The following is a 24,975-nucleotide window of genomic DNA, read 5'->3' as shown; positions in this document are numbered from 1 at the left end:
GGTGGTGGAGTCCCTTACCCTGTGCTCCACAGTAAAGGACCAGTGGTCATTTGGATTGTGGTGTGTATTCACGTGTGGTATATAACATCAGGACCCTTCCCCTTCAGCTAGTCCCTTCTGCCGCGATAAGCCCCAGCCCTGCTCCTGGCTTCCTCTGCTTTCATTAGTAGGGTACTGGGCCTACAGGGCACTGTGCAATACTTTGCGTGCAGCTAACTGGTTGCGGTGTTCTGTTTGTATGTTAATGTTGTCTGTATCTGCTTAAGCTGTTACCAATGTACCGCTTTATCAACTGTTGGTTTCCTGTCTGTGATTTTAAATATAGTTGTTAATAAACTGTTGGGGTTGCCTCTGTGTTGTTAAATAGAATCGTTAATAAAATTTTATACATTATTTGTGAAATCTCTGGTCTTTTAAGTGTTTTTCAAACCTGGATGATCTTTTTGGGCACAAAGTGGGTAAACTTCTTAATTTTCTTGGGGTGAAATTCCCCTAGGTGGCGTAGTCGACACTTCCGCTCCTGCCACAGACTGTTATCACTTATATAAATTCTGTAAAAATCTTATGACACAAAAGGTTCAATAACTTCCTGGTGAACAAAATCATACCATTTGTAGATGCCATAATTTCTCCACCAAATGTATAATCGTCAAATTACTAATTTTCTGTAATCAGAAAACAAGGTAAATACTGTAACTCTGTTGCAGAGGCCTCTTTTAAAGGCTTTTCTACTGCTCTGAATCACAGGAAAAGCTGGGGACTACTTGAAATAAAAAATGACATCTCTCATCACACTTATGATTTCTTTATAACTGAATTCAAAAATAATCATATAATCAAAAATAAACATTTACAAAAATCATTGATTTTTGCCTGCAGCATTCTGTTGTACCTGTGAGTAGTTTATCATTGAAATAATGTCATTTTCTCACTGTAATAATTACTTCATTGTCATATATTTCTGTAGCTACTGCAAGTTTTGTTATGATGATGTTGTGTATGTATGTCAGTATGATTCTTTAAAAATTAATTACCCTACTAGAATGTAAAACATGGGGAACGTTTCATGCTTGCATGCCGCTTCAATAAATACGATATCATTTTGAGCTTAAAGAAATACGCCACAATTTTTTTTATGTGCACAGTAGTTAAGTTGTGTCTGGAGGGCCCTGAGTCCTGAGGGATATTCAGATAATTAACTGAAGAAAGTATAAAAACTGAGATCGTACCTCTTCAGATAGTCTGTCACATTTGGCATGCAGGACAGTCTTCCTCAGCTACCAACAGAGTCTCGAATAACATTCATCAGTGAAGAGAGGATCTTTTGACAACTCAAAGAATCATTGCTCCAACATCCAAATTACAGCTGTCCTTGGCAGATACGCTTCATTGATAATCAAGAAACAAATCAATTTAGGCCTTATAAAGCAAAATAATTTCACTCGTAAGCTTCTTCTAATTAAATAGCAGAAGATAATCTTAATTAAAAGCACAGAAGAAAAGGAAGTCTACACCTTGTGGAAATTATACAAATAAATGTTGATTCTTCATGGCTTGAATACAATCAACCACCGTGCCATCCATTACAAATATTTGTTTTTAGAATGCACATTTTTTCAGTCTCTGCTGCTGAAACAAAGAACACTCATGGACAATAAATCCCAGTTCACTCTCTTAGAAATGAAGGAATCAATGTCAATCAAATATACATATTTTGCTCTTTCTCTTTCTGTATATCTTGTAATAATTGTATTTAATGTGACTTTGGTAGTGACAATCCTAATGGAGAAAACTCTCCATGAGCCCATGTACATATTCCTGTGTAATCTGTGTATTAATGGACTGTTTGGAACAGCTGGGTTCTACCCTAAATTCATGTATGATTTAATCTCTGATACCCATGTGGTCTCATACAGTGAGTGCTTCTTACAAGTTTTTGTTATTTACACCTCTGCTCTGTGTGACATTACAACATTAACAGTGATGGCTTGTGACAGGTATGTGGCAATCTGCAGACCCTTAGACTATCACTCTGTCATGACAAACAACACTCTCATGAAATTGATTCTGTTTTCCTGGCTTTTACCTGCTTGTTCTACATCTGCAGGACTTCTGCTAACAAACAGATTGCCTTTATGTGGATCCCACATTGACAAGCTCTATTGTGACAACTTGTCCATGGTGAAGCTGTCTTGTGAATCTGCTATCATTAATAATATTTATGGATTTTTTGTAATTGTTGTGTATGCTTCTCTTGTAATTCTTATTTTTTACTCTTATAGTAAATTGATTACTGCATGTATGAAATCCACAGAAAGCAAAACTAAATTTATGCATACCTGTGTGCCACATTTGCTGTCTTTATTTAACTTTGCTGTTGCTTTACTTTTTGATACAATGTATGTTCGCTATGGATCGAGGGATTTCCCACAGAGTCTACGCAATTTTTTGGCCTTAGAATTTCTGATAATCCCACCTATTTTTAACCCCTTAATTTATGGATTAAAACTGACTGAGGTTCGCAAAAGACTCCTGAGAGCTGTGAAAGTCACAGTGACAGACCCCCTGCTGTAAAAAAGAAGTAATAGCACAGTGTTACATGCAGTTGTCTGGAGTCTTAAATCTTACTGTGTGTTGTAACTGTTTACTGTAAATAGAACTTGTTAACATAACCCAATTAATGGACGTAAAAATCTTTAAAACATATAGAGGTGGTCGGCCACTTTTTTGTATTGATGAGTGATTTGTTTTTACTATCACTAATTCTTTGCTTCATTTTGAGGCACTCTAGGGTGTGATCGGCATCAGATATTCATGGTCCTTATACACTGCCTCCCAGATGTCAAGCAGCAATGTCATACTAAACTGAATGTGAGCAAAAACACCGGGTTTCAAGGATTTGAATTCAGCAGACTTAATTATTGTAGCTGCAAGCATATTTCATATTCTGACAAAATAAAAGCTTTTTTGTATAATTCAGTGCCTGGTTGTCAGTCAAGAAGCCAAGAAAAAGTAAGACAGTTTCTGAAAATCTCTTTCACCACTTTCGTGTATCTTACACTAGATTTCTGATGACAAACCAAGAGATTCAGTGGAACATTTTGGCTTTCTAGCTGCCATACACTATATCCCTGCAATGGTGGGCAGCATTGTGAAGAACAAAGGAGAGAGAGAAATAATACAGACCAGTTAGACACCTCTGACTGTGGCAGCACATGTCTTATTTTTATCAGTACTCTGTTTGAGATCAAACAGTAAATGTGCCTTGGCATAGTAGCTAAATAGAACAAACATTCCTAGAGACACTAAATTAAAAAGAGTAAAACTGACAGAATTTACTGAAGGACATAGCATGGCATTGTACCTTACATGGCATTAGCAAGTTCCACAGTTGTCTTCTAAATTTATGGTTACATGAATTAATCTGACAGACTTTCTTATCCACAGCAACTTATTTTACTTTTATTACTTTATGAGTAAATTCCACTTTGGAAAATCAAGAGACAATATTAAAATTGTCCAAGCAGGATGTGACTGAGTGTGAAAACCTCATTCTTCTAAAAGCACTGTATTTGTCATTCCCACTTCTCACATTGAATAACATACATGAATGTCACTGCATTTCAAACCACAGAGAAACATACATGGGTGACCTGCTAGGAACCGCACAGTGCATGAAATTCATTACAACTGTTGCCTGTTTTCAACATTTATGTGTTTTGATGATGGGTGCAATTTTATTGCAGTTTAAAAAAAACTCCAGCAATGTTAGCCAACAAGTCTGTAAAAATGCAATGCTGTAATGTTATTTGGCCATTATTGCAAGCATGCTTTTCATTAAATGTTCAATAAATGTTTCACTCATATCTCTATCCACCATTCTCACTGCCCCCCCCCCCCCCCCCCCACCCCCATCCACTTGCTACCCTTGAGGAGGACACAATTTTGCCGCTTTACACTTTCACTGGAAACATCCAACTGTAGTAAAATATTGTTTTCACCAGTCCTCATCGCATTTATCACGGTCCTGATGGGAAGGAACACTTCTGCTCCTTTGCCTAACAGAGGAAGGGGCTTTATTCTGTCTGTTTCCAAGTTCACAAAAGATGGATGTTTCCATGTGATGTTGCCACCGTAAATCTGAAATATTTCAACTGCTGTCTGAAATACCTGCCCTCCCACGGGCCACTCACCGTCAAATAATGTAATACTGCCTCATGCCTGGAGCCCTGAATTATCTCTTCAACTTGCCATCTGGCAGAAGGTGTCTAACGGCCACAAACATCTGACGCCACAGTGCTCCCAGACGGGACCAACAAAATGGAGCCTGGGAAGGTGTAATTTTTTGCTTGTGTAACATATAATATTACATGTATGACATGTAGCCATGTTATATATGGCTGACAACCAAATTTCTGACAAGAAAAGGAGCTTATAAAATGCTTCATATCTACTTTGATGTCCAGGGTACACCTGAAAACAGACATACAGTATAACTGTCACATCAAAACATTTACACAAATCACTGATTTTTGCCACAGTGTGACCTGCAGCATTTTGTTGTACATTTACATTTATTCATTTGGCAGATGTTTCTATCCAAAGCCACTTACAGGTGAGGCAGAGTACAACACAAGCAAAAACTACAAGGAGTCAACACTATTAGAGGCGCTGCATGACCAGGTTTCAATGGTTGGCCAGACAAGGTACAAGCTAGCTGGTAGAGATAACAAGTGCATTAAACCATTAATTAATTTTTTTTTAAATAGGAAAACAGTTTTGAGACAAGACAAATTTCTTTAGGTGGTATTGTTTCACATGCTCAGGTGAGAGTGGAAGAGATGTTTCTTGAAGACAGAGAAGGACTCGGCAGAATGGATGAAGTGTGGAAGATCATTCCACCATTGGGGGACAATGGCAGAGAAAGTTCTGGACAGTGATTTTGCACCGCAATGCAACGGGACCACCAGATACCATTCTGTAGCAGCGTAGTGGTCAAGACCTACAGTATGAGTATGCATGGGTCATTGTACCTGTGAGTATTTTGTCATTGAAATAATTGTCATTTTATCACTGTAATGATTATTTCAATTTCATGTTTCTGTGGCTACTACATGTTTCATTATGATGATGTTGTGTATGTGTATCAGTATGATCCATTAAAAATCAATTACTGTACTAGCATATAAAACATGGGGAAGATTTCATGCTTGCATGCTACTTGAATCAAAACAGTATCATTTTCGTCTTAAGGAAATGCTCCACAATGTTTTTTTAGGTGCACGGTAGTTAAGTTGTATCTAGAGGTTGAGGGATATTCGGATAATTAACTGAAGAAAGTATAAAAGCCGGGCATAAATCCTCAGATGTAGTGTGTCACATTTAGCATGCAGGACAGTCTTCCTCACAGCTACCTACAGAGTCTGGAGTTCATCAGTGTGGAGAGGATCTTTTGACAACTCAAAGAATCAGTGCTCCAAACTCCAACTGTCTGTCTTTGACAGACATACTCCATGGACAAATAGAAAGCTGATCAAAAAACAAACCAATTTAGGCCTTGTAGTGCAAAAGAATTTTGCTAAAACCTAAAAATTAGGCCTCATAGCAGAGAAGAATTGCGTTCTTAACCTTATTCATAGTTTATATATTAAATGTAAGAAGACCTTAATTAAACCTTAATTAAAAGCACTGGAGAAAAGGAATTATACACCTTGCGGAAAATATGTCAGTAAATATTTACTATTCGTGATTTCATACAATCAATCACTGAGCAATTTCAGGTATTCTAATTAATGAATATTATTGCAGTCTTCATATGCTGTTGAAACAAAGAAGACCGTTTATGGACAATTTACCTCATTTTACAACATTTAGTTTGTTGGAACTGAAAGAATCAATGTCAGTCAAACATACATATTGTGCTCTCTCTTTTTCTGTATATCTTCTAGTAATTGTTTTGAATGTGATTTTGATAGTGACAATCCTGCTGGAGAAGACTCTTCATGAGCCCATGTACATCTTCCTGTGTAATCTGTGTATTAATGCACTAGTTGGAACAACTGGTTTCTACCCCAAATTCATGTATGATTTAATCTCTCATTCTCACTTTATATTTTACAATGGGTGCTTCTTGCAATTCTTTGTCATCTACACGTCAGCCCTGTGTGAGCTACATTATCAGTGATGTCTTATGACAGGTATGTGGCAATATGCAGACCCTTAGACTATCACTCTGTTATGACAGACAAAACTGTAGTAAATTTACTGCTGTTTTCCTGGCTTTTACCTGCTGTCTCTACAGCTATAGGACTTCTGTTGACAAACCAGTTGTCATTATGTGGATCCCACATTGACAAACTCTATTGTGACAACTTGTCCATGGTGAAGCTGTCTTGTGAACCTGCTGTCATTAATAATATTTATGGATATGTTATCATTGTTGTGTATATTTCTCTTGTAATTCTTATTATTGGTTCTTATAGTAAATTGATTAATGCATTTATTAAATCTACAGAAAGCAAAATCAAATTTATGCATACCTGTCTGCCACACTTGCTGTCCTTAATTAATTTCACAATTGCTTTATTATTTGATGTAATGTATGTTCGATATGGATCAAAGGATTTCCCACAAAGTCTACGCAATTTCATGTCTTTAGAATTTCTAATAATACCACCCTATTTTTAACCCCCTAATTTATGAATTAAAACTGACTGAGGTTCGCAAAAGACTCCTGAGAGCTATGAAAGTTAAAGTGACAAACCCCCTTTATAATGTAAAAAAGAGGTAATAGCACACTGATTCATGCACTTGTCTGGTGTTTTAAATATTACTCTGTATGTGTGTTTAATGTAAATAGAATTTGTCAACACAACACAAGAAATGGACAGAAAAACCTTTAAAATATATCCAGGTAGTCGACTCTTTTTTTATTTTAATGGATGTGATTTGTTGTCATTTGTACCATTGCTAATTTTTGGCCCCATTTTGAAGCACTCTGGGGGATGACTGGCATCAGATGTTCATGGTCCTTATGCACTTCTTGCAAGATATCAAGTGTCAAGGATGATTTTGAACTCACTCACAACATGCAATATGACACCTAGCCTAGGTGAGTGTGATTCCACACAAAAATGAGACAGTGACATATAAAGAGCAATAAGGTATCAATAAGTGTCGTTCTATATTTACATATATATACTGTATATGAATTCATTTGGTGCACAATATTGACCAAAGCAACAGTTTTCTTAATGAGTCACATTTTTCAAAGCAGTTTTATTTGAAAAAGATTTTTTAAAAATTGTATGTTAAAACATACAATTTTTTTTGTTAAAGACATTTATGAATTAAGTCAAAGAAAAACATTGAAACATAAACCTCAATGGAATCCGTTCCCTTGATATTCTGCTTTTAAGAATAATCCAATACAATAACCATATAATATTACATTTTTTTTCCAGGCAGATGTGATTATTAATAGGTAGAATGTGTTTAAATATATTATTATTAATAATAGTTTTAGACCATTGTATTTCCTTGTTCACAACAACCTCTTTTCTTTAGTACTATGTTTATGGCTGACATTTGGCTATCAAACATGAATGTCATTGCATGTCAAAAAATATCTGGTATGAGAGCATTCATCCTACAGAAACATACATAAGTCGAATACATGGCAGTGTACAAGTGAAAGTACATATTTCTTAAAACTAGAGACTCTATTTTCAACATTTTCCTGTTTTGATAATGCAATTTGGTTTTTAGTTTAAAAAAATCTCTAGCAAAGTTAGCCAACAAGATTGACAATAATATATTAATAATTATTATATTATTATATTAATAATAATATATTAATACTAATATATTAATTAAATTTTAGTTGTATCTTTTGAAATATCTATTTCCTGACAGATTCGTCCAGCTTCTGTCTTGTTCAGACATTGGTGCAAGTGTGCCCCCTCATTGTTATGTACATCTCTCTCCTGTCTCCACCCACCATTCTTTTTGGCCCCCTGTCTACTTGCTATCCATGATCAGGCTGCAGTTCAGATCATTGCCCCTTCATTGCCCTACGTTGATGTGGAATTAGCTGAGGGGGCTCTTGAGTAGCTTGGTAGTTAAGGTACTCGCCCTGATGCAAGCTGATCCCTAAGGCCTGGCCTCAGTTCAATGACTGGGAGCCCACAGCAGTAGAGCGAATTGGCTTTTTCCTGCAAAGGACAGGGATAGGAGGGTAGGTTGGCTCACAACTCTCAAAACACCCTGTGGCTCCTCACACATCTGTGAGCTGCTTGGATGATATCAGCAAAGTAGCACCTACCCATAAATGAGCACTCACTCTGCCATAGGGCACTGTTTGACTCATAGTGTGCAAAATGGCCACTGGCTGCATGTGTGCTGTAGGATTGCATTCGTGGCTCACAAAGGGTCTCCAGCCACACTGGAATCATTGATACAAAATTTCCACAGTCCAGGGTGGTATGCACCATATGTCATCATTGTCAAAACAATTACCTCACACAAGCACAAACCCTGCTCATCATGAAGCTGGCCTTTTTGTTCTGAAACAGATCTGATGTCTGCTTTCAGGGGTACCCTGGACATCAAAGTAGATATGAAGCATTTTATAAGGAAATTTGGCTGTCAGCCATCAGGAAATGGAGGTCTATCTTTAACCACCAAAAAGATATTATCTAATGTAACATAAACATGAAATACATTTATTTAAAAAAAAAAAAACAAAAAAAAACTCATCATTAAAATGCATTCGACATCATTAGTTGGCATTAGTTTGTTGTCTCCTTTGTTTATCATGACACTGGAATCATGCAGCATGAGGGACTCTACCCACCCGGCTAACAGACTGTTTGCCCGCCTCCCTTCAGGCAGGAGGCTACGCAGCATCAAGGCCAGAACCACCAGGATGAAGAATAGCTTCTTCCCAGACGCCGTGAGACTGACAAACTTACTGAACAATTTTTCTTTTTTGCTGCTATTATTATTACTACCATCACTCCACATCTGGACATTATTACCCCATACCAGGGCATTGCTGCAATTTTAGAATTTTAGACTGATAAACCTTGCACTTTGAACTTTAAGACTGGAATTTCACAGAAAACTGCTGCTCTCATTGAACAATTCTGCTGCTATGACTACTACTCTGCTCACTTGAACTCATATTTATATATTTATTTACGTATTTAATCTTTAATGGTGTGTTATTGTGTGCTTCCTCTTTTTTATTGCTTTTCCTAAATTTATTGTTATTATTACTACTCCGAACCGGGACCTGAGTACTTCATTTCGTTCCCAGTCATGTACAACATGTCCTGGAATGACAATAAAACATCCTTATCCTTGGAATGCCAAACTTCTCAAATGAATCCCTAAGAGGCTTATCAAGAGATTCAAAAAGGCATCTGTTTTCATCATAACATTTTTCCTCAAAATACTTTATGTACTTGGTTATACAGAATATAGGAAGGTGGGATACTGAGAGTTCAGAAATATATTCATGTTCGCAACGGCTGTCTCTGTCATAATGTGTCATTGCATTCACCTGAGTCTCATGCTTGTCATATGTTGTAACTGAGCCCTGAATTATCTCTTCAACTTGCCATCTGGCAGAAGGTGTCTAACAGCCGCAAACATCTGACGCCACAGTGCTCCCAGATGGGACCAACAAAATGGAGCATGGGAAGGTGTACAGTCAATGAAAACAAATCACAAGTACCATCAAAACACAAAAGAAAGGACCACTGGGATGTTTTAAATGTTTTACTGTACTGTTTTACACTGCAACAGGGGCCAGTCAGTTTGACTTTCACAAGTTGAGTTGAAAATGGGTACTTGGTCCCTAATTACAAGAGAAAAGTTTACATAGATAACGGTGAATCTGTGGATGTTATTAATGACTATGGATTTGAAAGAAAGGTTTAGTTCCAATAGAGTGAATACAATAAAATGAGACATATTGTCCGTAAATGGTCTACTTTGTTTCAACATGAAAAAGAGACAGAGAAATATGCATTCGAGAAAAAACTTGAAATTGTGCAGTGGATGGCTATGCAAATCATCCAGATTACTTTTCTTATGAAATAGATTAGATACAGTAAATATATATAAAAAATGAGTCTAGCAGCAGGAGGAGCAACATTGCATGGAAGCAGCTGACAGAAAACCAAGTCTACTGAACATTCAACTGAAAATTGTACACATACGCATTGTGTGTGTAAATTCTACAGCCTGTTTTTGGGTGCTGCTTTGTTAAAATAATAAATAGAAATTTGTGATGATTATTTCGGCATGAAGAATGAAGGAGATGGAGGCCTAATGACCTAGGGAGAGAAGAAGTTCCTCATCAGGATGAGGGAAAAGATGAGAACACAAGCTGCAGGTTCAAAATCAGCATCAAAGGGTTTGCCTGGTTTGGTTTTAATTTGTGCCTTTCAAGCAAGCACTCAGTGCATGCCGTGGTTGTGATCAGAGTGATCATGTCATCCATGTACACTCTGATAGGAGGCAGGTGCCAGACTTCAGATGCTCTTCTCATAGTCACATTGATGCTGATATTATTACTTCCATATCCATGGTGAAGGGCAATGTTGAGATACATTGAAGGAATTGCCTTAGTAAATATCCAGCTGTATAAATGGATAAAATTGTAATCTATGTGAGTCGCTCTGGATAACAGCATCTGCGAAATGGCAATAATGTCTGTAATGTAATGATACCAGATCATGCTTGTATGCTCTAAATATCCTAAGAAGCCTGGAATACCTGCCTTCTTTACTGATGTATCAACAAATTTTCCAGAAATTTCCACTTACACTGTGACACTGAAGAAGATCTCATCTTCAGCATTCAGGAGGCTGTTCAGTTTGATGGGACTGTCTGATTTCTGAAGAGTCTTTTTTGTTCGATATCAGCATTCTCCCAGTTCTAACCCAGGCCTTTATTATGAACTGTTTTTCCCACGACACCTTAAATTTCTTCCATAGGAATCATAAGATATTGAGTACATTTTTACAGAGCCTATATGGGACCCTGTTAGGCCCTAGGGCTGGCGCTGCTAGATGATGTCCCTCACAATGTGTTCTCCACTTCTTTCCTTTTAGGGGCCTGACATCAATCTAAAATGTTAATTATACAAATTACCTGATGAATAATGTTAGTTAGCTAGCAAGCTAGATTAAAAAATATTCTCTTTACTATTATATTGATTTCCTTACAAGCACATAACTGGTAGGAATTAAAACCAGAAAGAACCAGAAACCAGAAAATAAAAAAATAAGAACCAGAAACAAAACTGTATGAATGTATCTATGTATGAAACAGTATTAAAAGTTCACACACTCAGCCATGTTTCCTTTTCTTTCAGGTAACATAATTAATAATTATAATTCTGTATTCTCACAACCCCCTTCCGTGCTACTTGAATCAAAACAATATCATTATTTTGCTTAAAGAAATGCTCTATTTTTTCAGATGCGCAATCATTAAGTTGTGTCCAGAAGGACCTGGGTCTTAAAGGGATATTGGACTGAAGAAAGTATAAAAAGGCAGAGCATAAATTCTGAGATCTAGTGTGTCACATTTGGCATATAGGACAGCCTTTCTCACAGCTTCCAGTAGAACCTGGAGTAACATTCATCAGTGTGGAGAGGATCCTTTGACAGCTTGACCAGTCAGTGCCTCAGGATCAGATAAGAGCTTTCCTTGAAGAATAGACTCTGTTGACAACAGAAAGCTAAACTAAAATCAAGCAAGTTCAATCAAGAAATTAAAACAGAAGAAAAGGAATTTTACCCCATGTGGAAAATATGTTAGTAAATATTTACTCTTCATGACTTGAACACCATTGACCAATATACCATTTCAAATATTGTTTTTAAAATGCACATTTGTAAGTCAATTTTTTGTTGAAACAAAGAAGACCATTTATGGACAATATATCCAATTTTACGACATTCTTTCTCTCAGAAATTAAGGAATCAATGTCAGTCAAACACACATATTTTACTCTCTCTCTTGCTGTATATCTTCTAATAATTGTATTTAATGTGACTTTGATAGTGACAATCCTGCTGGAGAAATCCCTCCATGAGCCCATGTTTGCTTAAAGAAATGCTCTATTTTTTCAGATGCACAATCATTAAGTTGTGTCCAGAAGGACCTGGGTCTTAAAGGGATATTGGACTGAAGAAAGTATAAAAAGGCAGAGCATAAATTCTGAGATGTAGTGTGTCACATTTGGCATACAGGACAGCCTTTCTCACAGCTTCCAGTAGAACCTGGAGTAACATTCATCAGTGTGGAGAGGATCCTTTGACAGCTTGACCAGTCAGTGCCTCAGGATCAGATAAGAGCTTTCTTTGAAGAATAGACTCTGTTGACAACAGAAAGCTAAACTAAAATCAAGCAAGTTCAATCAAGAAATTAAAACAGAAGAAAAGGAATTTTACCCCATGTGGAAAATATGTTAGTAAATATTTACTCTTCATGACTTGAACACCATTGACCAATATACCATTTCAAATATTGTTTTTAAAATGCACATTTGTAAGTCAATTTTTTGTTGAAACAAAGAAGACCATTTATGGACAATATATCCCATTTTACGACATTCTTTCTCTCAGAAATTAAGGAATCAATGTCAGTCAAACACACATATTTTACTCTCTCTCTTGCTGTATATCTTCTAATAATTGTATTTAATGTGACTTTGATAGTGACAATCCTGCTGGAGAAATCCCTCCATGAGCCCATGTACATATTCCTGTGTAATCTGTGTATTAATGGACTGTTTGGAACAGCTGGTTTCTACCCCAAATTCATGTATGATTTAATCTCTGACACGCATGTGATCTCATACAGTGGGTGCTTCTTGCAATTTTTTGTTATTTACACCTCTGCTGTGTGTGACATTACATTATTAACAGTGATGGCTTATGACAGGTATGTGGCAATCTGCAGACCCTTAGACTATCACTCTGTCATGACAAACAACACTCTCATGAAATTACTTCTGTTTTCCTGGCTTTTACCTGCTTGTTCTGCATCTACAGCACTTCTATTAACAAACCAATTGTCATTATGTGGTTCCCACATTGACAAGCTCTATTGTGACAACGTGTCCATGGTGCTGCTATCTTGTGAACCTGCAGTTATTAATAATATTTATGGATTTTTTGTAATTGTTGTGTATGTTTCTCTTGTGATTTTTATTATTTGTTCTTATAGTAAACTGATCACTACATGCATGAAGTCCACAGAAAGCAAAACTAAATTTATGCACACCTGTGTGCCACACTTGCTGTCTTTATGTAATTTTGCAGTTGCTTTACTTTTTGATACAACTTACGTTCGTTATGGAATGAGGGATGTCCCACAAAGTCTACGAAATTTTTTGGCCTTAGAATTTCTGATAATCCCACCTATTTTTAACCCCTTAATTTATGGATTAAAACTGACTGAGGTTCGCAAAAGACTCCTGAGAGCTGTGAAAGTTAAAGTGACAAACCCACTGTATAATGTAAAAAAAGAGGTAGTAGCACACTGATTCATGTACTTGTCTGATGTTTTAAATGTTATCGTGTTTGTATCTGTGCTTATTGTAAAGAGAACTTGTTAACATTATCCAATGCATAAACAGAAAAACTTTTAAAACATATCCTGGTGGTCAGCTTTGTTATTTTAATGGGTGTGATGCGTTTTTATCTGTACCTTCACCATCAGTAATTCTTGGCTTCATTTTGAGGCACCCTAGGGTGTGATCGGAATGAGATGTTCACGGTCCTTATACACTGCTTGCCAGATATCAAGTGGCAGGGATAATTTTGAGTTCACTCACAACATGCAATATGATACTTAGGTGAGTGTGGTGTCACATTAATGAGGCAGTGACACATAAAAGGGAAAAAGGTATCATCGACTTGTATTCAGCAAATCCTGTATACAAACTTAATTACTGTCACAGTAAGCATATTGCATATTTTAACAAAATGAAAGCTTTGCTGTGTAATTCAGTGCCTGGATATCAGTCAACAAGCCAAGAGAAAGAAAGACAGTTTCAGAAAATCTCTTTCACCACAACCAAAGAAATTCAGCTGAAAATGTTGGCTCTCTAGCTACGATATACTGTACATATGTACATGGCATTAGCAATTTCCACAGCTGTCTTCTATGTTTGTGGCTACACAAATTAGTCTGGGAGACATTCTTATCGAGAGCAACTTGGAAAATTATTAATATGAGTAGATATTTATGTGTAAATTCCACTTTTAAGAATCAGTTAAGAAATAATATTAAAATTGTCCCAGTTAGGTGTGAATGAGACAAGTGTGAAAACCTCATTCCTCTAAAAGTACTGTATTTGTCATTCCCACTTCTCACATTGAATAACATACATGAATGTCACTGCATTTCAAACCACAGAGAAACATACATGGGTGACCTGCTAGGCACCGTACAGTGCATGAAAGTCATTACAACCGGAGTCTGTTTTCAACATTTATGTGTTTTGATGATGGGTGCAATTTTATTGCAGTTTAAAAAAAAAACTCCAGCAATGTTAGCCAACAATAAATATTCATTTAATGCAACTACAGGGATCAATACTAGGCAAAATATGGAACACAAATCAAATGCTGCAGACACTAAAAAGCAGGTCATGAGAAGGGTACTGCGAGACTTAAAAACTTGAACAATGAATCGGGAAGGTCCCCTGTATAACATCTAATGGATGTTCACATTTCTATAAATAATGACTGAAAACACTTTTTGCAGCTACAGAATTAACCATATATTACTCACTTAGATCATAATATTAGCACTCATGGCTTACATAGGAGTCCTCAGGTAAAATGGAATAGAGCCCTCATTTTCATGCAGTAAAAATTGTGTTTCCCAAGTTTACGTTGATGTGGAATTAGCTGAGGGGGCTCTTGAGTAGCTTGGTAGTTAAGGTACTCGCCCTGATGCAAGCTGATCCCTAAGGCCTGGCCTCAGTTCAATGACTGGGAGCCCACAGCAGTAGAGCGAATTGGCTTTTTCCTGCAAAGGACAGGGATAGGAGGGTAGGTTGGCTCACAACTCTCAAAACACCCTGTGGCTCCTCACACATCTGTGAGCTGCTTGGATGATATCAGCAAAGTAGCACCTACCCATAAATGAGCACTCACTCTGCCATAGGGCACTGTTTGACTCATAGTGTGCAAAATGGCCACTGGCTGCATGTGTGCTGTAGGATTGCATTCGTGGCTCACAAAGGGTCTCCAGCCACACTGGAATCATTGATACAAAATTTCCACAGTCCAGGGTGGTATGCACCATATGTCATCATTAATCTCTGTAATCTCTTGTAGTATATGACCTATTCTTATATCAGACCATTCACCAGTTTACCTTCAACTCTCCCTTCCTCAACCAACACACCAAACCACGTAGTGGAGATTTAACTCTTTACTTCTTACAAACACTGAAGCCTGCAACAACATCAGACTATGGCTGGAACAACATAGACAGGACAATGCAGCCTCCCCTGTTACTCCCGCAGTAATATGGGACGCAGCTAAAACTGCTACCAAACAAACTGAACAACTTAAAAAGGACTTTATCAATCTGGAGCAATCTCATAAACAATCAGCCACAGATGAAAATTTGAGGAAACTAAATGCTGTTAGCACTAGTCTTAATCTGATTCAAGATGAAGATATCAAAAAACTTTTGTTTTTCACCAGGCAGCACTATCACGAATATGGTAATAAGCCTAGCAGGCTCTTCGAATATCATCCTAGAAAAGAATATGCTGATCGTAGAATATGTATACGCAACACAACAGGTCAATTGAAATACAATATACAATCACTAAAGTCTTCATTCCTTGACTTTTATACACAGCTATATACATCACAAAACCCCTCCAAATTAGATATCCGCATGTTCTTTGAGAAGGTATCTCTGCCTTCAATTTCTGAAGATAAGGAACAGATGAACTCTCCATTCACTTCGGAGGAGGTGTTGCAAGCAATTATGTCACTGCCTTCCAGAAAAACTCTGGGTTTGGACGGATATTCTGTAGAATTTTAGAAGGCCTTTTGGCCTCAAATTGAGCCCCATTTTATGCCCATGCTTACAGACTTCTTTCAGAATTGAATCCTTCCTGAATCAATGAAGACAGCTGTAATATCACTGTTACATAAGGACAAAGATGTCACAGAATGTACTTCATTCCGTCCAATTTCATTATTCCCAGTCGATTTCAAGATAATATCAAAATTAATTGCTCATAGATCAGAAGATTTATTACCCCATCTTTGTAATCCTCATCAGTCCGCCTTTGCAAAGGCACGATACACTTCAGATACCATTTGGAGGCTATTAAATATAATTGACTGCTCGACTCTATACAAACAACCAGCGGTAGTAATATCACTTGACGCATAAAAAGCATTCGATAGGATCGAGTGGTCATATTTATTTTCTGTCTTGGAGAAATTAAATTTTGGTGATTTCAACTATTGCCTGTTAGAGGTTGGGTTTTGAGGGAGGAAGGGAGTTGATTCCAGTTTGCCTGATTTCCAGGATTGTAGCAAAGTACTTGGAGACTTTGGGGCAAGACATCACAGGTAGCTCTGATGATGCAGCTAGTTATTTTTTCATCTCCCACAGCTCCTTCCAGCTGATCCTCCTCCTTTTAACACCCTTCCACCTCATCCACTGCTCCTCTTTTGCTCGAGAGACAGCCCAGTACATTTTGCTCCCTCTTCCTGCTGATACATGTCTTCAGCAGCCAGCTCTTGTTTGTGGGATGGTGTTTCTTCATGCCATGTAGACCTACTTTTTTCCCAGACCAAGACCACCTCTTCCCTGCTGTACCTGCCCAACAATGCTGCCAGAGGCTTGATTTGGCATGTCGAACTGCCTCTCCTGGGGTCCATTCTCCCTGTTGACAAGATGGGGGCTGCGTTTCTCATTGCCAAATCCTGGGAGGCTGTCAACATCATTTATAGCCTGGTTTTGGTGATTTTGAATTCATCCATGAGTCTAGACACAGGTAGCTCAAGGACAGCTTTCACACCGAGGCTTATGGTGCGAGATATTGTGCCAGTCCAAGTCATTTCCTCACAAATGAGCTGGTCTCCTTCTCCCTCTTGTTGATCTTTGTGATGGAGATTTCATAGGTGGCTAGTGGCCCAAGCAGAGGGGTGGCAAACCAAATTTAAGACACAAGGACTTCACCTTGCAAGGCAGTAAAGTCTTGTCAATGTTCTCAAGTCCTCTGATGGTGTCCTGCTTAAAAGCTGTTGAACTTGTTCCTTGTCTTTGATGCTTGCTTCATTCCATCATGCCAGGCTTTTTACTGGTTTCTCAGAAACTGTTAGTATGGATTCTTCGTCAGTGTAGAATTGTGGAAGAAATTCCTGTAGACCCTTTCATCATACTTAGTCTGATACAGGCTAGCCTTCTGTTGTTTTAGGCATACGTGACTTAACAGTAAAATATCAATCAACTTTGCCGTCAAGGATGACACCGTGTGCGCTATATTTATAGCTTATGTATGGGGCACTGTTACCTTGTGATATTGGGCATCTAGTTAGTCTTCTTTTGTGAGAATGTTTCCAACAAATGTATCCTGTCATGAGTACTTTACACACAGTCTTTTTATTTTTTTAACTCTAGGACAAAATATATATTTGACCTTGTATATGCTCGAGTTAGAGAGCTGCAGCGCTCTGTACTTCTCTCCATGATATCATGCAATAAAGCTTGATCCCGACTGAAGTCTCCGGTTAACTAATTATTTGACAAGAAGCTTTGATCTGCCAGCTTTCCTTTGACAGGGGAGATGCTTGTGGATTTGCATGGTTTGATTTTAATCTGTGCCTTTCTAGAACACACTCTGTGCATGTCCTGGTTCTGGTCAGAGTGATCATGTCATCCATATACCCTCAGAAAGGAGGCAATTGCAGCCCGGACTTCTCTTAGTCACTTTGACACTGTGATTATTACTTCTGTAGCCATGGAGAAGGCCAACGGTGAGATGGTGCATTCTGCAATAATCCAACATTGCAGGTCTTTGAAGTAAGTCCTAACAACATTGGGGATGATCTTGGTGGGACTCATATGCGTACAAGAGGAGGGTGCGAGTAACAGAGCCAAAACATTGGCAAGGTAACACAGTTAATTAGGTAACACAGTTATACTACTGTAATACTACTTTTTATCTATATCTATATAATACCACTGTAATATATATAAATTTTTACATTGTAGCACTGATGATCATTCCAGCTAAATGGATGTGAAAAGCTCTCACCTCCAGTTCATTTTGTAGATTCTGGTACTATCCCTTGTTGTTCCCATTGAAACCACATATTTCATTATCTATTGCATTCTTTTTCTCTCTGTGTTTGTGAATACAAAAGAGTAATAATGTAACAAATAACCACACAAACCATCCTCCTTCATACATGCCAGCTGTGGACTACATGGAAAAAATAAATTGCATCTTCCATCACCAATAAGATTCCACCATAGCCAAAAAAAAATATGTGTAGTCTACCATATGAATGTTGTCCACATTCACAGTACAACTTTAGCAAAACAAAACAATTATATGATTCATTGTTTTTTGCAACTGTGTGATGTGCATCATTTGTATTTTCTCATTTTATTCCTGAAATACTTATTTAATTTCAATATGTCTCTCCTAGCAGATGTTTGATTATGATGGTGTTTATTATTATTGCTAATTATTATTAATTAACACCATGTTATTAATTAAAAATGAATTACCCTACTACCATGTAAAACATGGGGAACATGACACGCTTGCGTGATACTTGAATCAGAACAATATTATTATTTGCCTTAAAGAAATGCCCCATTTTTTTTTCAGATGCACAATCATTAAGTTGTGTCTGGAGGGTCCTGGGTCTTAAAGGGATATTGGACTGAAGAAAGTATAAAAAGGCAGAGCATAAATCCTGAGATGTAGTGTGTCACATTTGGCATACAGGGCAGCCTTTCTCACAGCTTCCAGTAGAACCTGGAGTAACATTCATCAGTGTGGAGAGGATCCTTTGACAGCTTGACCAGTCAGTGCCTCAGGATCAGATAAGAGCTTTTCTTGAAGAATAGACTCTGTTGACAACAGAAAGCTAAACTAAAATCAAGCAAGTTCAATCGATCAATTAAAACAAAAGAAAAGGAATTGTACACCTTGTGGAAAATATGTTGGTCAATATTTACTCTTCATGATTTGAACACAATTGACCAATATACCATTTCAAATATTGTTTTTAAAGTGCTCATTTTTAATTCTATTTGCTGTTGAAAGAAAGAAGACTATTTATGGACAATATATCCCATTTTACATTCTTTCTCTCAGAACTGAAGGAATCAATGTCAGTCAAACACACATATTTTGCTCTCTCTCTTGTTGTGTATCTAATCATAATTTTACTGAATGTGACTTTGATAGTGACAATCCTGCTGGAGAAAGCCCTCCATGAGCCCATGTACATCTTCCTGTGTAATCTGTGTATTAATGGACTGTTTGGAACAGCTGGTTTCTACCCTAAATTCATGTATGATTTAATCTCTGACACCCACGTGATCTCATACAATGGGTGCTTCTTGCAATTTTTTGTTATTTACACCTCTGCTGTTTGTGACATTACAACATTAACAGTGATGGCATATGACAGGTATGTGGCAATCTGCAGACCCTTGGACTACCACTCTGTTATGACAAACAAAACTGTTGTAAAATTACTCCTGTTTTCCTGGCTTTTACCTGCTTGCTCTGGAGCTGTAGCACTTCTGTTGACAAAACGGCTGTCATTATGTGGATCCCACATTGACAAACTCTATTGTGATAACTTATCCATGGTGAGGCTATCCTGTGAATCCACAATCGCTAACAATATTTATGGATATTTTGTAATTATTGTGTATGTTTCTCTTGTCATTTTTATTATTTGTTCTTATAGTAGACTGATCACTGCAAGTATCAAATCCACTGAAAGCAAAACCAAATTCATGCATACCTGTGTGCCTCATTTGTTGTCTTTAATCAGTTTAATAACTGCTTTAATTTTTGATTCAATGTATGCTCGTTATGGATCAAGGGATTTCCCACAAAGTCTACGCAATTTTTTCGCCTTAGAATTTTTGATAATCCCACCTCTTTTTAATCCTTTAATTTATGGATTAAAATTAACTGAGGTTCGCAAAAGAGTCCTGAGAGCTGTGAAAGTCAAAGTGATAGACCCCCTTTATAATGTAAAAAAGATGTAACAGCACACTGATTCATGCACCTGTTTACAGATGATGCACTTGTCTGGAGTGTTACATTTTGCTGTGATTTGTATCTGTTTACTGTAAATCCAATGTTAACAATGAAAAACATATACCACTGTCAGATCTTTTTTCTATTGCTGAGTGTTTTGCTTTGTTTTCACCTGCACCTTCATCTGCTCCATTTCTTGGCCCTGTATTGAAGCACTCTAGGGGATGACTGGCATCAGATGTTCATAATCCTTATACACTACTTGCCAGATGTCAAGCGGCAGGGATAATTTTGAACTCCCTCACAGTATGCAATATGATACTTAGGTGACTGTGATGTCACATACTTAGCAAAAAATCCATCAAGGTCTTGAATTCAGTAAATCTTGTATACACTGTTATTAATGCATTAAAATCTTCAAAATAAAAGCGTTGCTGTTTAAGTGCCCGGATACCAGTCAATGTGGCAGGAAAAAGAAAGGCAGTTTCTGTCTGTGAAAACTGCTGGTTTCTTGAATCTTACAGGACACCTCTGATGACAAACCAAAGAGATGTGGTTGGGCATTCCAGCTGCTACATTCTGTAGCCTCTGAAAGGTGGGGGCAGCATCATGAAGAACAAAGGGGAATAAAAAAGTAATGCAGACCAGTTAGACACCTCTGATTGAGGCAGTGCATGTCTCACACTTACAAGTACTTTGTAAGTTTGAGAACACATAGTAAATGTGCCATGGCATAGCAGCTAACTAGAGCCAATTGCCTCAGAGACAGTAAATAAAAGAGCATAATTATCATTTCATGTCTGAAAGAATTTACGTAAGGACTGTGGCTACAGCATGGCATTGTAGCTTACATGGCACTAGTGACTTGCTTGCTTTCCACATTTACATGAATTAATTTGTCTCTCAACAGAACAACTTGCAAAATTATTTATGAGTCACATCATTGATTTTAAATGTATAAAGGATTGTTTAATAATATTGTATATTCAAATATGTTTTTCCATGTCTGTGGAGATAGACAAAGACATTTCTGATTTAAATGAGACAAAAACATACAAACCACCATGTAATCCATTCATTTGAAATTCTGCTTTTAAATGCCAAATAATTTCATAATATTCACATTGTCCCAGGTGGATGTGATTATTATAAGCAGAGTACATTTTAAATATGTTTTCCTTATTATCGGTTGTAGACCAGTTGTAGTAGCACATTTCCTTGTTCCAAACAACCTCAGCCCTCTTACAAATGCTGTATTCTTGGCTTATTCTTTTCATATCAACTATCAAGCATGTACATCATTATATCTGAAGCTGCTGTAAGAGCATGTGCACTACAGAAAAATACATGGATGACACTCATAGTGGTAACACATGAAATTCAACATAATTAGAGTCTCTACTTTCAACATTTTTAAGTTTTGATGCCAACAGGGACGCACTACTCCATGCCCCAGGACTCTTTCAAGGCTGTTTCTGTTTCCATTTTAGAAATCCACCCAGACCCTTACAGCAGACACAAGACACCCCGTTTCCCAACCTTCTAGGGCACCCAGCATGAAATCCACCCACTGCTCTACCTGCTGCCCCCTGTGCTCTGAGCATAGCATAAATGGGAATTCACCATTGCCCAAAATCCAGTGTAACTTCTTCCCCAGAAAACCTGTTGAGTTATGAGGCACACATAAACCACAGGAGCCACTGCCCCTAACTTGGGGTACCGCCCTCAAAGTGGGCTGTACTATTAGGGTCATTATTCCACTTAGAGACTCTTGGGGGGCTGTAAACAGTGGTGGATCTGCAGCAAACTGCAGCAAAAACATGCCACCAGAGGTAAACATGCTCCCTAGCTCATATAAAATGCAATCCACACTGCCATTTGGTGTACACATTTCGTGAGGCCCTGCAACTGGTGCATGTACTCCAGCCCAGGTTGCCAGGGTAGCTCAGGATATGGGGGACAGGCAGATGAGTTCACAGCATATCATAACAGCCACTGATGTTCAGCCCATCAACTCTTACACTGCTATCCAGTCTGACAGCAGCACCAGGGGTAGGTGAAAGTCCTAGTCTCACAGGTGATGAAAAGTGAGCAGGGCCAGCTGAGTGGACAATGTTCGGTTGAATCAATCCAATAATTTGTCGCTTTTTGACTGCACCATCTTTCTGATAGCCAGACACCAACTATCAGATTCTCTAAGTACCTGTGGTTGCTGTGCAGCTCCGCTTGCAGAACTGAGCAAACATGCCCCTGACAAGCAGTCTGCAATGACGGGAGCCTTCTGAGTGGGGATCGCATACACCTCTGGCCACTTAAATGAAGCATGAGGATATAGCACTCGTCCACCATGAAAAATAGAAATGGGCCCAAGACATCAATGGCCGCCCACTTCACTGTGGAAAGGAGGCTCTGGAGTTTCCCGCAGGGTCTTTCCTGGTGGTGCAGGCAACACAACAGCAGCAGAGGGAGCAGTGGGCAAGTGGCCCCTCCTCTCTGGGCCAACCCAGTGGCAGTGAAGGATATGTCGCTGGAACACCAGGTTGTCCCACTGGGCCACAAGGAATTTGACCACCAGAGGACAGGGGTTTGGGGGCTTCCTGGACCTGCTGCAAAACTGGGTTGGTTTCAGGGTCTGCCTCCTGCTCAGCAGGCACCTTATAATTGGTCAGGTGACTGAGAAAAGGGGACATGGCTGTTGTGTGCACTGGGGCTGTATCGTTGCAGGGACTTCTCTCTCCCTCACCTCCATCATCTCACAACACTGACAGTGGTTGTGCCTCCAGAGGCATCAGCATTGATGTACTTCCAACCTGGCCAATGCTCTGTGACAGAGTGGAAGCCTTGGAGCACCGCTACCTAATGTGCTACATGCCCCTCTGACTTCTTAAAGTGCCACTACCACTGCAGGGAGGAGTGATCAGTGCAAAGGAGGAAGTGACGACCACAGAGGTAATGGCAGAAGAGCTTAATGGCAGCCAACACAGCCAACAACTCCCTCCTGGAGATGCAGTAGTTCCTGACTGGCTGAAATAGGCTACCAATCACTCACTGCCTCTCCATCAGTTGTGACAGGATGGCCCCATCCTTGCTGCTGGCTTCGGTGTCTACAATGATGGGCAGGGCTAGATCTGGCAAGGCAATGACTGATGCTTCAACAAGGCCGTCTTGGAGCTGCAGGAGGCCGGTTGGAAACTCCACCGCCCACACAAATTGTTGGTCATTCTCAACAAGGGGGCATGGACAGCTGGGGATGAAGCTCTGGTAATATGATGCTAGCCCCAGGAAGCTGCGTACGTCCTTGATCAACAAGGGAGTCAGCCACTGTTTCACTGCTTTGATCTTTGATCTGACACATAACGTGACCCAGGAAGCTTGCTTGGCAATGGAACAGGTCACATTTAGCAAGTCTTAGATGCAGGCTGGCTTAGCTGAAGTGCTGGAACATCAGCTGCAGGTTGGCAATAGCTGAGTCAAAGCTGGAAGCATGCAGCTTTCAAAAGCTAAATCGATGTGCTAATTTAAATAAAACCTACTCTGATTTTGATTATGATTTTATTGTGATTAATTTGAATAAATTACCCATGGACCACGGAACCAGTAGGGCCCGGGCCCTACCTACTTTTTGAACATCAAACATGTAAAAAAAAATTGAATCCCACATATTGTCGCTGTCAGGTGGAAACCTTGTATCGCCATATTTCGTTTCATTTTAATTTTTTTCATAAATCAATACTATTGGTCACCCTTTACATCTGTCTGTGGGTTATATTTAACCAATGAAAAGTACTAAAAAGAGCTTTTGACTAAATCTCGTAATTCTATTGGATCCTCAAACTGTCGGCAAAACCTCATAGCTCCACCCCACCTCCATCTTGAATGAAGAGCCGAGCTGAAGAGCAGAGCTGAAGGTAAACAGTGCTTAGGCGACTTTGTCTGGGGAAAATAGCTCAATAAAATGTTTTCAAATTAACCCTAGGTTGCAAAGTCAGTTAAAACTACGCAGTGTACCTGTTTATCAAATTTAGCTCTGATGTTAAAAGTGTGATTATAGATGGAAGTGTTTGCTGAGGAGACTAGCGTAGCTAGCTAGCGATGTGACAAGAAATGATCAGATTATTCATAGCCTTTCTCTCACTAGCTAGATCAATCCCTACTTCATCGAAAGTAATACTTATTAGAAAACTCTTATTAGTTAAAACTCTGTCCATTATTGAAATGGCGATGATAAATGAAGTATAGCATCTAGCTATACTGTAGAAGAATACACAGCAGTAGTAGGCAGTTGTTTGGAGACAGTCTCCGGTTGTTTGCAATGCAAGAGCTGCAATGCATGGCTAAATAAAGAACTGGTTGTTTGAGTAAGTACAGCATTTTCTTTGCTCAAGAAACACTAAGTCTATAAAGGCTAATATTTTATGTATTTGAGGCCTGAGACATGTGGGAGCAGAGAAGAGTGCAAGCAAACCACGGTTGGTTGGAGTGCAGTTTAGTTTAGCATTTGCTGTCTAGTCATAGCCAATACTGTCTTCAATAGCCTGTTCATAGCACTTAACCTTTTATAACAAGAGATTTTGGCCAAATGTATTCAACGACAGGAAAAACTGACCGCACACATAGCTACAATAAACTTTGTAACTTATAAATTGATAACGCAATGCGATGCACACTTACTG

General features: G+C 38.5%; 3 protein-coding genes and 1 pseudogene across 3 annotated transcripts; all 4 read left to right on the top strand.

Annotated features, from left to right (window-relative positions):
* The first annotated feature begins 1,647 nt into the window (after window positions 1–1,647).
* LOC118774159 (olfactory receptor 52J3-like) lies at window positions 1,648–2,574 on the top strand. The gene has a single exon (XM_036523314.1). It carries the CDS (start codon window positions 1,648–1,650, stop codon window positions 2,572–2,574), a length of 927 nt encoding a protein of 308 aa, XP_036379207.1.
* Window positions 2,575–5,896: 3,322 nt separating this feature from the next.
* LOC118774158 lies at window positions 5,897–6,790 on the top strand (annotated as a pseudogene).
* Window positions 6,791–12,604: 5,814 nt separating this feature from the next.
* On the top strand, window positions 12,605–13,567 carry LOC118774156 (olfactory receptor 1G1-like). The gene has a single exon (XM_036523313.1). It carries the CDS (start codon window positions 12,605–12,607, stop codon window positions 13,565–13,567), a length of 963 nt encoding a protein of 320 aa, XP_036379206.1.
* A 5,795-nt stretch (window positions 13,568–19,362) lies between these two features.
* LOC118774155 (olfactory receptor 1496-like) lies at window positions 19,363–20,310 on the top strand. Its single transcript, XM_036523312.1, has one exon. It carries the CDS (start codon window positions 19,363–19,365, stop codon window positions 20,308–20,310), a length of 948 nt encoding a protein of 315 aa, XP_036379205.1.
* The last annotated feature ends 4,665 nt before the right edge of the window (window positions 20,311–24,975 follow it).

This window comes from Megalops cyprinoides, chromosome 3 (genome assembly GCF_013368585.1).
Source record: "Megalops cyprinoides isolate fMegCyp1 chromosome 3, fMegCyp1.pri, whole genome shotgun sequence".
Taxonomy (NCBI): Eukaryota; Metazoa; Chordata; class Actinopteri; order Elopiformes; family Megalopidae; genus Megalops; species Megalops cyprinoides.
This window is presented reverse-complemented; position numbering and strand designations above follow the sequence as displayed.